This window comes from Clarias gariepinus, chromosome 19 (assembly GCF_024256425.1).
Source record: "Clarias gariepinus isolate MV-2021 ecotype Netherlands chromosome 19, CGAR_prim_01v2, whole genome shotgun sequence".
NCBI lineage: Eukaryota > Metazoa > Chordata > Actinopteri > Siluriformes > Clariidae > Clarias > Clarias gariepinus.
Genome location: NC_071118.1, coordinates 25037713 through 25049317, shown reverse-complemented (window position 1 = coordinate 25049317; position 11605 = coordinate 25037713). Strand labels below are relative to the sequence as shown.

General features: G+C 39.9%; 1 protein-coding gene across 1 annotated transcript in view; it reads right to left on the bottom strand.

Moving 5' to 3' along the window:
• Positions 1-4241: 4241 nt before the first annotated feature.
• celf4 (CUGBP, Elav-like family member 4) overlaps positions 4242-11605 on the bottom strand; it is a 93322-nt gene continuing 85958 nt past the window's right edge. Inside the window, exons 12-14 of the mRNA XM_053478470.1 lie at positions 10615-10758; positions 7207-7397; positions 4242-6375 (exon numbers count right to left, since the gene is read on the bottom strand). Coding sequence (XP_053334445.1) covers positions 7270-7397; positions 10615-10758 — 272 coding nt within the window. The 3' untranslated portion in view covers positions 4242-6375; positions 7207-7269. The remainder of the gene's footprint in view (positions 6376-7206; positions 7398-10614; positions 10759-11605) is intronic.

Below are 11605 nucleotides of genomic sequence, written 5' to 3'. Positions count from 1 at the left end.
CTAAATTTTTTTACATCCTGCTCCTACTTACCTTTGGAGGATCTCTAGCTCCAGATATTTCAAGCTAAATCATGAATACACTTTTTAATATATTTATTGCAACATGGCAAAGTGAATTCTGTTAAAACCAGCGCATGGGCAAAGCCATTGGTCGAACACATCACCGTCTAGTACGGGTCTGCTTAAGTCTATCTATGAGTCTCTTTATGGTCTGCTTTAAGATTCATGTGATACAGTAATAATGGTTCCACATATAACTGAACATGGCAAACATTATTAGTTTGAATGATTCAGGCTTATGATGGGATTTGCTTGAATAGTTTGAGAACTAAAATTAACACGGTTTTCAACATCATTTAATTTCATAGCAGTGTTTAAATTTCAGTTGCATTTAATTTTCATAGCATACGGTTATAGCAGGGATCTATTTATGACCGTACTGTCTGGTTTTCCTTTTAAGTCCGGTTTCTCTCAAGGATCCTTCCTCATGTCGTCTCAGGGAGTTTTTCCTTTGTCAACGCCGCCTCTGGCTTGCTCATAAGGAACATCTTTTGAAAAAATTTATATCCAGAATTTTTATTCTTGTGAATCATACAATTTTATCTGTATAGTACTTTGTGTTGATGCATCAAACCACTAAAAACGCCTGCTCTTAAAGAGACAACTAGTTGACTTGTCTCATCCTTCTTTTTAACTTTTTACTAAATGAATAGTTTTCAGCCCATATATTTTATGTAACAAAATCAGTTCTGAATAAAACCACTTGGTTTTTCAAGTATTTTGTGTCTGAAGACACTGAAACTGATAAAGAGCTTACATAATTTACATAAGCATCCACTACTATTTGCAGTGCATTAGTTGTGCAGCTCTAAAGTATTATAATGTTTCTATATTGCCAAATCCTATTCATATTATATTTGCAATACAAAGAATTTCAATTCAAGTCAAACCGGGTATTTTGATTATGCAGAATAACAAAACACAGTTATGAGAATAAAAACTCTCTTTATTCTTCTTTATAATCCCCAGATACGCTAATGCACATATCCCAGTGATTTTCTAGTGCTTGGAAACCATCAAGGATAGAGAGTTTACTCGGTGCGCCAGAGCCATGATCAGACTGCTTGCTTCAGGTTCGAAATGCTGGCCTCCCAGGAACTCCTTTAGTGGCCCCAAACATGTAGAAACGGCTTAGAGTGGGGTCCGGATTGTATGGGGGATGTGGTGAATAATTGTGTGTACAGTTAACACGCACAGATGCATCTTTTCCGCAGGTCAGCAACAAGTTATCCTTTAATTTCCACACGCTAAATATTCACGGGAACGGCTTCAGCGTCCTTGCCCTGGATATTCATTCACGGACATACAACCTTGTTTAAAACTTTGCAGCATTAAAAAGTTTTACTGAGGCTATACGTTTCATCACTGTGTTGTGCTTGAAGTCTAATGCAATTGTCAATCAGTTATACGGCTTTATTCATTAGAAATTCAAAAGTCCCGGTATGACTTAAACACCCCTTGTAAGACAGTACTAAAGATGCTTTTTAAAGTGTTTGAGTTTCGTTATGACGTCTCATCAGAATGTGGCAAAATTCACCTTTTTTAAAACATAGTAATGAACTTTTGCTCTCATGTAATGTGAGATAAGAATATAAACCAGAGATTTATAATGATTTATCACATGTTTTGCTCCTTGACTTGTGAAAGTGCTTAGATGTTACCTTGATGCGAAGTGGCTTCTGCCTCCAATCAGCAACGCCACCAAGCCATAAACCCAAAAAACAGATAAAAGACCAAATAAAAAGGCTCGTACACACAGCAGGAAATGGAGGAGGCATAACGCTGGTTTATTCTAGACTGTGCTTTATTATCGGGCTAAGCGGAGACGCATCATTCAGTAAAATTACAAAACGAGAGTCCAGGGAGCAGAAAGAACGCGCAGTTCCGAGGTACAGCAGGAGAAGTTAAAGCACTCTGTCTGCTAATAGCTCTCTCTCATCGGGATAGACTTGGCACAATCATTCACACAGAAAAGCCAGCACCCTCAAGTGTGCTCAAAAATCCTCACAACTTCCTTTTATTCATTTCCTCTCTCTCTTTTTCTCTCTCTCTTTTTATTTCTGTTGCTTGCCATTTGCCATTATGTCCTTGGATGAATTTCGGATGACACAGCAAGCTCTGAGATAGCAAGGAATGGCTGAGGACACACACACACACGAACACGCACACACACGCAGAGGTTAGCGTCCTGGTCTCACGCAGGTGTCACAGCAACTCAAACGAGCCAGAGCATACTAATGAGGTCCAGGGGTGGAAAAGTACACGAGGAAATAATTTTTTTTGTTGTAAAGATGAGTCAAAACCTTGCAATTAGTATCTGAACATACATCCAACATGAGATATTTAAGTCCGAAAAAAAAGATGACAATTGCGTAGCATCCAAACAACTTATTTTTTAAACAACTTTAATAATTTAAAATATTCTATTCCACAGTCTTGTTCCACATTCTGGAATCTAATTGGTCAGAAGGTGTTGGCTAATTTTCCGACTGGTGCCAGTAAGCTATTAACACACAATTTTTTTTAAGAAGAAAGAAAAAAAACTATTGATATGGTGAAGTTCTTGCAGAAAAATTTACAGTTTTAACATTTACACAAGGAGTCTCCAGTGTCTCTTCCACCGGAAAGTCTTTAAATCTAGCTAACAATCAATTTTTTTCCCCTGTTGTAATAAACGTAACTCTAACTGGATAAAAGGTTTTAATGGACTAGCAAAGAAAAATAAATCAGAGTAGTGATTTTTTTTTTTTGGAAGGGGGGGAGTCCCTGACTTTCTTCCTAATTTAGTCATATCCAATTCCTCAACTCGTCACTAGGGGGCTCCCACATTAAGGCTACTACTGCTACTACTACCAGTCAAGGAGGGCCAAAGGCCATCACTTGCCTTTTCAAACCCCATGACGCCAGCCGACCGCATCTTTTCAAAATGCACCATTGGGGGGCGGCGTAACACACTCGGGGGACAGCGCTATCCGCTCCTTCCGCTTGCGTGAGCTCACAGACGCCCTGATTGATGTAAGAGCACTAAGTGTCTCCCATCCCACTCCGCTGAGAGAGCTCTCTCCAGGCCCCCGGCTGCGGAAGGCTACAGCATCACCCGGGAATCGAACTCGCGATCTCCGGATGATGGGGCGAGCACTTTACCACGGAGTAGTGATTTTTAAGATTTTGCCTAGAATCATTTTCCATTTTTTGCAGGAATCCACTAAAATGACTCGAGTACTTTTCCATCCGGACGAAGGTGTTAAAAAAGCGTCAAACGATAACCCACGTGGCTCGGGTGAATTCCTACGACCTGCGAGAGAATCCGGGACTCGGTGCTGGTTTTTAATGAGGGAAGAAAAGTGCACAGAACATCCTAGTGGATCAGAACAATGCAACATCAGACACTTTCAAGAAAAAGAGATGAGCAGTAGACCCTGGCGGCCATTCTTCATTTTACCACAATCGTTTTCAGATCCGTTTGCCCCGCCCCCTCCCACACATTAACCATGCCAAGTTTCACTCTTTCATGTATTCATGTAATTTTAAGTTTCATTATTCATCATTCAGTCCTTGTAGATAGAAGTAAAAGTCCTATAAAATATGCAAACCTATATACAGAGGAAAAAACAGAGCAAAAAAAAATGTACAGTATATTCAGTAGTTTATGTATATATTTATATATAATAAAATAATAACACTTCTGCTCTGTTTCTTGGTAGTTTATCAACCATAAACGTTTTTAAAATCATGTAAACAGTTGTAGCTGAAACGTCGCGAGGGGAAAAGCGGAAAAGTGAGACGTCTAGACGGAGCGGACGCGCAGACACGGAGCGAGGTATGGATTAAGAGCAGGACGAGCACTTCATGATACAACTGTTTGAACATCATAGCGAGCTTTCTTTCTTAGCGTACTGTACCTGAATGCTTATCTTTTTTTTTCCCGAAGAGGTCCGGATGGTGCGATGCGACATTCTTTTGAACAACGTCTAAATTCTTTTCAAAATAACGAACCCGCTGCCTGGGGGCAAGTTCGGAAATCCTTTACAACCTGTATAATACAGCGATTCGATGAAAATCATGAAAAAAACCAACAAAAAAACAATAAAGCAAGACGCCGAGCTATTAATGACGATCTAAAACGCAACCCCTTAATCACCCCCCAGCCCCCCCCCCCCCCCCCCCCCCATCCCCTGTCGAGAACCTCAGCTCCTCGAACGACCCTTGTAAACACGCTATGGATGGAGATGCGAATGTTTTTTAAAAGTTTTTTTAGGTTTGTAAAATATGTACTTAATGCCCGCGTAATCGGAACCCTAAGCAAAAAAGTTTTCTACTTTGCATTGCAACAGATCGGCTTTCCAGGCGGAAGTAAGAAGCTGAAGGTTGCAAAAAACAGCAGTGCCTCTGGTGAGTTTGACATCTTTATCATCATCTTAAATGGCGGCTAGCAGTGTTCGGAGCACAGTGCTAATGTGAGAGGCAACCAGGTGACCTCGTGCACCCTTATCTGCTGGCAACCCGACGCTACATGCACTGACCGCTGAGTTCCGAAGTGTCACGGTTCAAATTAAAGCTGGCGCAATACTGCAATATACTGTGTGTCTGTCTTTGTGTGTGTGTGTATTTGCAAAAGGTTCACAAGAGGGCCGAGAGGCAGATATGTCTAAGATAACGCGACGTCCCGTCCTAGTTCCTGCGGAAATGATCCTGAATCTCTTGAAGCCTGATTCTTTTGAAACTCTCTCTCTGAACAGAGGAGGCCTTTTTGCATTTTTCAGTAGCATATACACATATATACATCTATCTCTAAGCACACACTCTGTCTCATACGCATATGTGTGTGTGTGTGTGTGTGTGTGTGTGTTTGTGTTGGCATACAAGGTTATCAGAAAGGAATGCCTGCAGTTCGAGAGCTGCCAGATACGAGTCCCTTCCCGTTAGCTAAATTCCAAGCCGAGCTGTGGATCAAATTCCAGCTTCAATCTACAAAAAAAAAAAAAAAAAAAAGAAAAATCTACATATTAGCTGGTTCTATATATATGTACACACATATAAAATATATGCATATAAATACATATAGGTTTTAGGGGGGGTAATATCATATGTATCCATATATACGCTGGAGGTGTGCATATATATATGAATACAGCTTTCTTTTTCATGTTCTGCAATACATATACATATTAAATGTACGCTAAATAGAAACGGGTTTGTTATATCTCAAACCTGTGATTTTTTTTCTTTTTTTTTTTCTTTTTCTTTTTTAAACTACAAGTTCAGGATGCTGAGATTAAAAAAGGTAAGGCTGCGATATGGAACAACCCTTCCCGTGTACCCTTCATCCCAAATGAGAAGAGAAAAAAAAATAGATATATATATTTTTTTTTTCCCAGTTGTAAACTAGCGAAGTGAGCAGCCTCCTCAGGGCGTCTCGTTCGATTTTTGCCGGTATTGAAAAGCATTATCAGCAATCTATATGTATGCATTTATACATATAATCTTATATATTCTACGTATACATCTGTTGTTGTTGTTGTTGTTTTTTTTTATGTTTTTTTTGTCTCGTAAATACAACTCTTAAACCGATTGGCACAGCAAAGGAGATGCAGTGGTCTGAGTATGTTACAGCTACAGAGTCTTTCTTTTCTTTCTTTCTTTTTTTTTTGAATCGATAAAAAGGTTTGGTCTTTTTGGTCCCTACGCAACTAAGGAATGACGGATTAAGTCTCCCAGAGGAGTGCGGCCGCAGTTCTTCGTGGCAGCTCTCGCCTCTGGAAACGGACAGGCACTCCGAGATAAAGATGGCCATCCACAACCACACCAAGCGTGTTTCCTGAAGCGTCACATCCTTCCAAAAAGTTATTTTTTTTCTCCAAATTCTTTTCTAAAATGTTTGCTTTTTTGTTTTTGTTTTTTAAAAAAGAAAAAAAGTTTCCTAGTCCCTTATTACAACACAATTCCCCATCCCCAAAAGTGTTTTTTTCAAAAGTGTTTCTGTTTTTTTTTTCCCCTCGTTCGTAGAGTCTCATCTTCTTTTTCATTAGTTGATATATTCTGTGGTTCTAAATGAGCAGGGTTCCTATCAGGCAGGCTGTGGAGACTCAGAAAGGGAGTCCGATGTGGTTGTGGAACACGGCGGCTCTCCTGAGTTTCCACCGAGCTCCTAAAGGTCCACTGAGCTTTCGCGGTGATGATGTGTCGTGCGCTGTGCCATCACCGCATGTCCAACACACCCCTCAGTCTTACGTCCACACCCCCAGCCACGTCGAGCTTGTCCTTTTTGTGTTTCGTTTGTGTGTTAGTCATGTTATCGCCATGTGATCCCAAAACCTAGAAATGGGAAAAGAGAGGAATGGTCAATCCACCATGTTTTCTTTCAAAGGTAAAGCTTTTAAGAAGGAAAAGTCAGTTATTGGGTTGTTTGGTCGTGCGGGTTGCCCGTAGTTGTGCAGTTGGTAGTTCAGAACTATCCTATCAAGGTTTGAATAATGTGCTGGAAACCATGTGTAACCCAATTCCAGTCATTTTAATGTCTGCTTTGCATGATACAGATAATAATAATTTTTTTTTTGGCCAAACAGTATACATCTTTGTTAAATAACAACATATATCTAATTTCCTTACTATTAGGATTGCATTACGTGAACGGCCATTCGACAAGACGTAAAAAGGAACTGTTGCTATAGAAACGCTTTATAGAAACATATCAGTATGAGTAATGGAATATAATTCTGTAATTTGAAATATAACCAGCACAACTATCAAGGCTGCTATATGAAATTATTCTGGCCCTATCAGATTTGAAATAAAATTCAACACCACTTAGTGTAAGGCAGAGAATATGACATCGAGACATGAAGATGTAGCCCTAATGCATGATATGCATAGCTAAATTTAATTCAGCTCTGTTTAGCTGGAAAGTGACAGAAAAAAATCTAATATTTTGATAACCAAGAAACCCAGAGATCTAATTGTATCTGTCTGAATGAGGACGAGGAAAAGAAGAAGAAGCAAAACTTTAACAGAAGTGGTGAACATTTTAATGCTTCTAGGGCTACACAGAATATTACCTGTTACAGGGTTTTACGTAAACCCTACAGGGTCCTGGATAGAATCATATAGTTATGTGTGTATGGTCATGAGCGCGTGCATAGATCTGACCTGTTGTTCCCCCAGTGCTACTGTGGCCTTCACCTCCAGGGTGAGGGACATCAGGGGGCGGGGCTAATAAGGGCGGTTGGCGTCCTTTGGCCTTTTGAGCTGCACTTTGAGTCTCTTCATGCCGATCTGGAAGCCATTCATGGACTGGATGGCAGCCTGCGCACTGGCGGGGTTATCGAAGCTCACAAAGCCTGAAGACAAGAGGCAGGGGAGAAGACATGGAGCAAAGGAGGAAGGGAGGAAGGGAGACAGAAAGAAGAGCAGGTTAAAACATGCCTGTTGAATAAGACAAGCTTGAAAAAGTGGGATGATCCAAATGAGACCAAACAAAAGGCAGAGAGGGGCTGAGAAAGAGACGGAAAGAAGGAGACACCCATGATGGGGTAAAGATGAGACAGTGAAAGGAGCATCGATCTCAGGAGAACGTTAACATTTATCGGCAACGCACAAAGAGCACAAGAGCATACACACTCATATCAATATCCAACAACAAAGAAACATGCAAACCTACGGAAGAATATGCATTAAGACCAAATCATTAAAAAACAGAGGTATCTTTAATGTCTCTTTTGGACTGAATGTCTTCCAAACAAAACAGCTGCTCTACGCACTATTAACTGCATAAACATGAGAAACCAGATCGTATTGGGTAACACAGGGTTCAGTGAACGTGTATTAAAATACACTTTATTGTTCCAGACATAAGATGCTATACTGATTTGCACATTAATGCAACAATAAGCGTTATAATAATCGATACATTTATAGATAAAGTGCAGTTACATAAATTTTCTGTGTTGGTTATGTCTCGTGTTGGTTCTATTAAAGTTTTATTAAAGTTTTATCTGCAACATGAACAAGGGTTGTTGTGAAGGACAGTTTCACTATGTTGTACATATCTTCTACCTTTAATTCACACACATAGTTCGAAATGTGTATCAGTAGGACACAAACAGCAGCCTGCATCATGGAATCACCCCGATATGGCCTTCGATATGACATGATGCGATAGCTGTTCTCGGCTTTATTAAGAAACCCCGCAGATGGCGCAGTATGTATTTCAGGGTAAGGCAGATACAACTCAGAATAAATCAGAATTCTGACAGAGATATACCTCAGCACCTTGGCATGGTTAAGAGCTGTGCACAGCAGTAACAGCACAGCCAGAGAACTGATGGATTTATTTGAAGCACCCGCACGTTAAAGTGTTTACATTTTTGGCAAGATTAAAGCAAAAGGCTTAGGTTAAGATTAAAGATGTCTGGCATTATCATTCTGGGCCAAGCATCTTACAGATGATTAAGCCACACTGCAGAGATCTCATCTCATGAGAAGGCTGGGGTTGTAGGAATAAGTTTGAGAGTTTTAGTGTCATAATTCCGTGTTGCATTCCTGGGTTGGGAATTCCAGTTAGACAGTTCTAATAGGGATATCATTGGGGGTAGGTTTTGTGTTTGGGGTGTTAACGGTTTGGGAACAAAACTATTGAAATAATTAGGAATTATAAAGAAACCTTTTTATTAAAAATTGTTTAGAATTAGGTTTTTAGATTTGGGAACTGAAGTCTATAGGAAATCAGAAATTTGTGGATGATCGAGGTTATAAAGTATTAGGTTTAGGGTTTGGGTGTTTGGAGTTGGAGTCTGTGATTAAGGTGGCAAATTTGTTTGTAGATTTGTAGTTTGGAATTTTTGGTTAAGCGGCTTAGGATCTAGATTAGAGTGTTAGATTTGTGAGTTTGGGTTTTAGTTTTGGGGTATGAATTGAGGGTATAGGGTTTGTGGCTTAAGACTTGAGTTTTGGCTTTGGGGTGTGCTGGCTCACAGTTAAGGTTTTATTTTTGGGTTTGAATTTGGAATATTGCGTTTAAAACTATAGATTTGAAATGTGGCTTTAGACTGTTGGGTTTGTGTTGGGTGTGTGGTTTAAGCTTTCAGATTTGGGGTATTTGGCATGTCTTTTTTTGGTGTCCCTGCCAGATGTTCTCCTTAGACACGTCCACGTCATAGTTACAACTACCAACCATGGATGGCGAGGCTGAGGCATATCTGAGCTATGTGTGAGCCATCTTTTCGCACTTCCCAGCATCACCCAGGATTCAGACTTGCAATCTCCAGATGATAGGGCAAGCACTTTACCACTGCACCACTCGGGGGTCTGAATGTATGGTTTAATGGTTTAGATTTGGGCTTTAAGGTGTTGGTGTATGGTTGAGATTTGGAGGACAGGGTTTTACAATATTAGGGTTTAGATTTGAAGCTTGGAAGTTTTGGAAACTATAAAGTACTACAAAAGAGAATTAATAAATGCTTCAACTGTTGCTGGGAACACCTGCATTATCTGAGAGATAAAACAATACTGTATTTCCTTAAAAAGAAAATTCCTAATTCTTGGGCAAAATTTGAGGGGGCGTTAAAGTCAAACCAGGATTTTGGATTGTGCAGAGTAACTACCTGCTTCATGTCAGATCTGGTAGCCTTCTACTAACTCCTTTGATGGCCCAAACATGTGGAAATGGCTTGGATTGAAGTGGCAATATCTCCAATCTACAAGTGGTGTTGGGGAACAACTTGGTGACAAGTTATCTGTTTATCTGATTTCAAGGATAAGGTGAACTCGCTGAATGTTCACACATTGCTTGAAGTCTTTCAATCAGTTTTATGCCTTGATTTAATAGAAATTTCATCACAATTCCCGGTTTGACGTGAGCTCCCCTTGTACTATGGAAAAAACATTTATTTTGACTTTATCTCTAAAACAGACAAACATTAGGAGGGTGTTTTGTCTAATTTCAGTTTTCAAAAGTATTTATAAAAAGATAAAGATAGATCTACAATTCATCATGGTTATAACAGAAGCCTATATGGAGTTTCTGATTGAAATAAAACACTGCCTTCATTGCTACTGTATCATTATAAAGCTTCAAAGCTAAAAGCTTGAACATGTTCTTCCTCCAGTTCCTTAATTTTCTCTTATATTAGCTTGGTCAGCATTTCAGTACCTCACATCTCAGCAAAGTTTCCTACTAACTATAGGGCTTTATATTAAGCTCAAATCAAATAGTGCTGTGTTCGTTCATGCATATACTGCCTCTGATAAGTGAATCAGCCAATGGAGCTGGAGATAGTGTTCATTTGAATATAGAGCCTCATTTTTGTTACAAGTAGGGCACATCAAAACATCTCGCACCCCTCAGCAGATTTTCCCTTTCCAGTCCACTGTTCTTTACTGATCACTGGGTAAAATCCACTACACTGCCTCCTCCCACGTGTCATTTAAAAAAAAAATGTATGTGCTGTCTCTATTTCCTGAACCCTTAGCTGTGGTAGAGAAATGAGGTCAAAACATTAGTAGTGAGAGAATAAGAATGATAGTAATTTTTGCAGGTGTTTTATCATTTTTACCCACCAAAGCATTTACTTTGGTTTGTCGCCCGATCCACAAACACTTTGGAGGAGATGACATTACCGAAAGGCAGGAACATCTGCATCAGCTCGCCATCCCCAAACTCCTGAGGGAGGTGGTAGATGAACAGGTTACAGCCTTCCGGCCCTGCGGAATGGCACAGAGATGGAGGGAGACGGATAGACGGACAGGAAGGACGGAGATGAAGCCGGGAAGAGAGAGAGAAAGAGAGAGAGAGAGAAGGAGATTTGAAGAGAGACAAAAGGTGAGCGGGATAAAGCGGGGATTGGAAGAAAAGGGAGAATATATTGACATGAGGAGAATGAAGAAGAGGTGAAGGCAGAGGAGAAGACATAAAAGGAAAAATTAGAATAAGCAGCCTGGATAGCAGGCAAAGTGAAAGAGAGTAAGAGAGAGAGAGAGAGAGAGAGGACGAAAAAACGAGACAGCTTGAAAAGGATGAGATTATACCCGATTCTATCAGTTTTCTCTTTCTGCACACACAATCATGAAGAAAGGCATCTATCACTCAAATCATCAGAAGTGTTCAGTATGAGAAATATTTTACACCCTTCAAAATACAGCTAAACAGGCTTTATAGTCGTGATGAATCGCTTCAGTTTGGAGTGGATAATATTAGCTCATGATATTACACGAAGCACGAGCATCTTTGACCGCAGCAGCCACTGGAGGGAGGCACAGCCACAGGCATCTTCATAATTGTGTAACATCACATTCCTTAAACAAATATTTCTTTAATACACAGAGTATGTTCATGTTCATTAGGATAGAACCTCATCAAAAGCATTACTTTCTGACTGATATACTGTATGAGTTCCAGAAGTCAAGAATAGGATACCACTGAGAAGTATAAGTATATGTATTTTTGGTGTCCGTCATTAGAAGCTTTTGGACAGTTATGATTTCTTTGCCTGACCTCATGGATATTGGGCATTGGCTTCAATTCCTTCAATAAAGTCTAAAGCAATTAAAA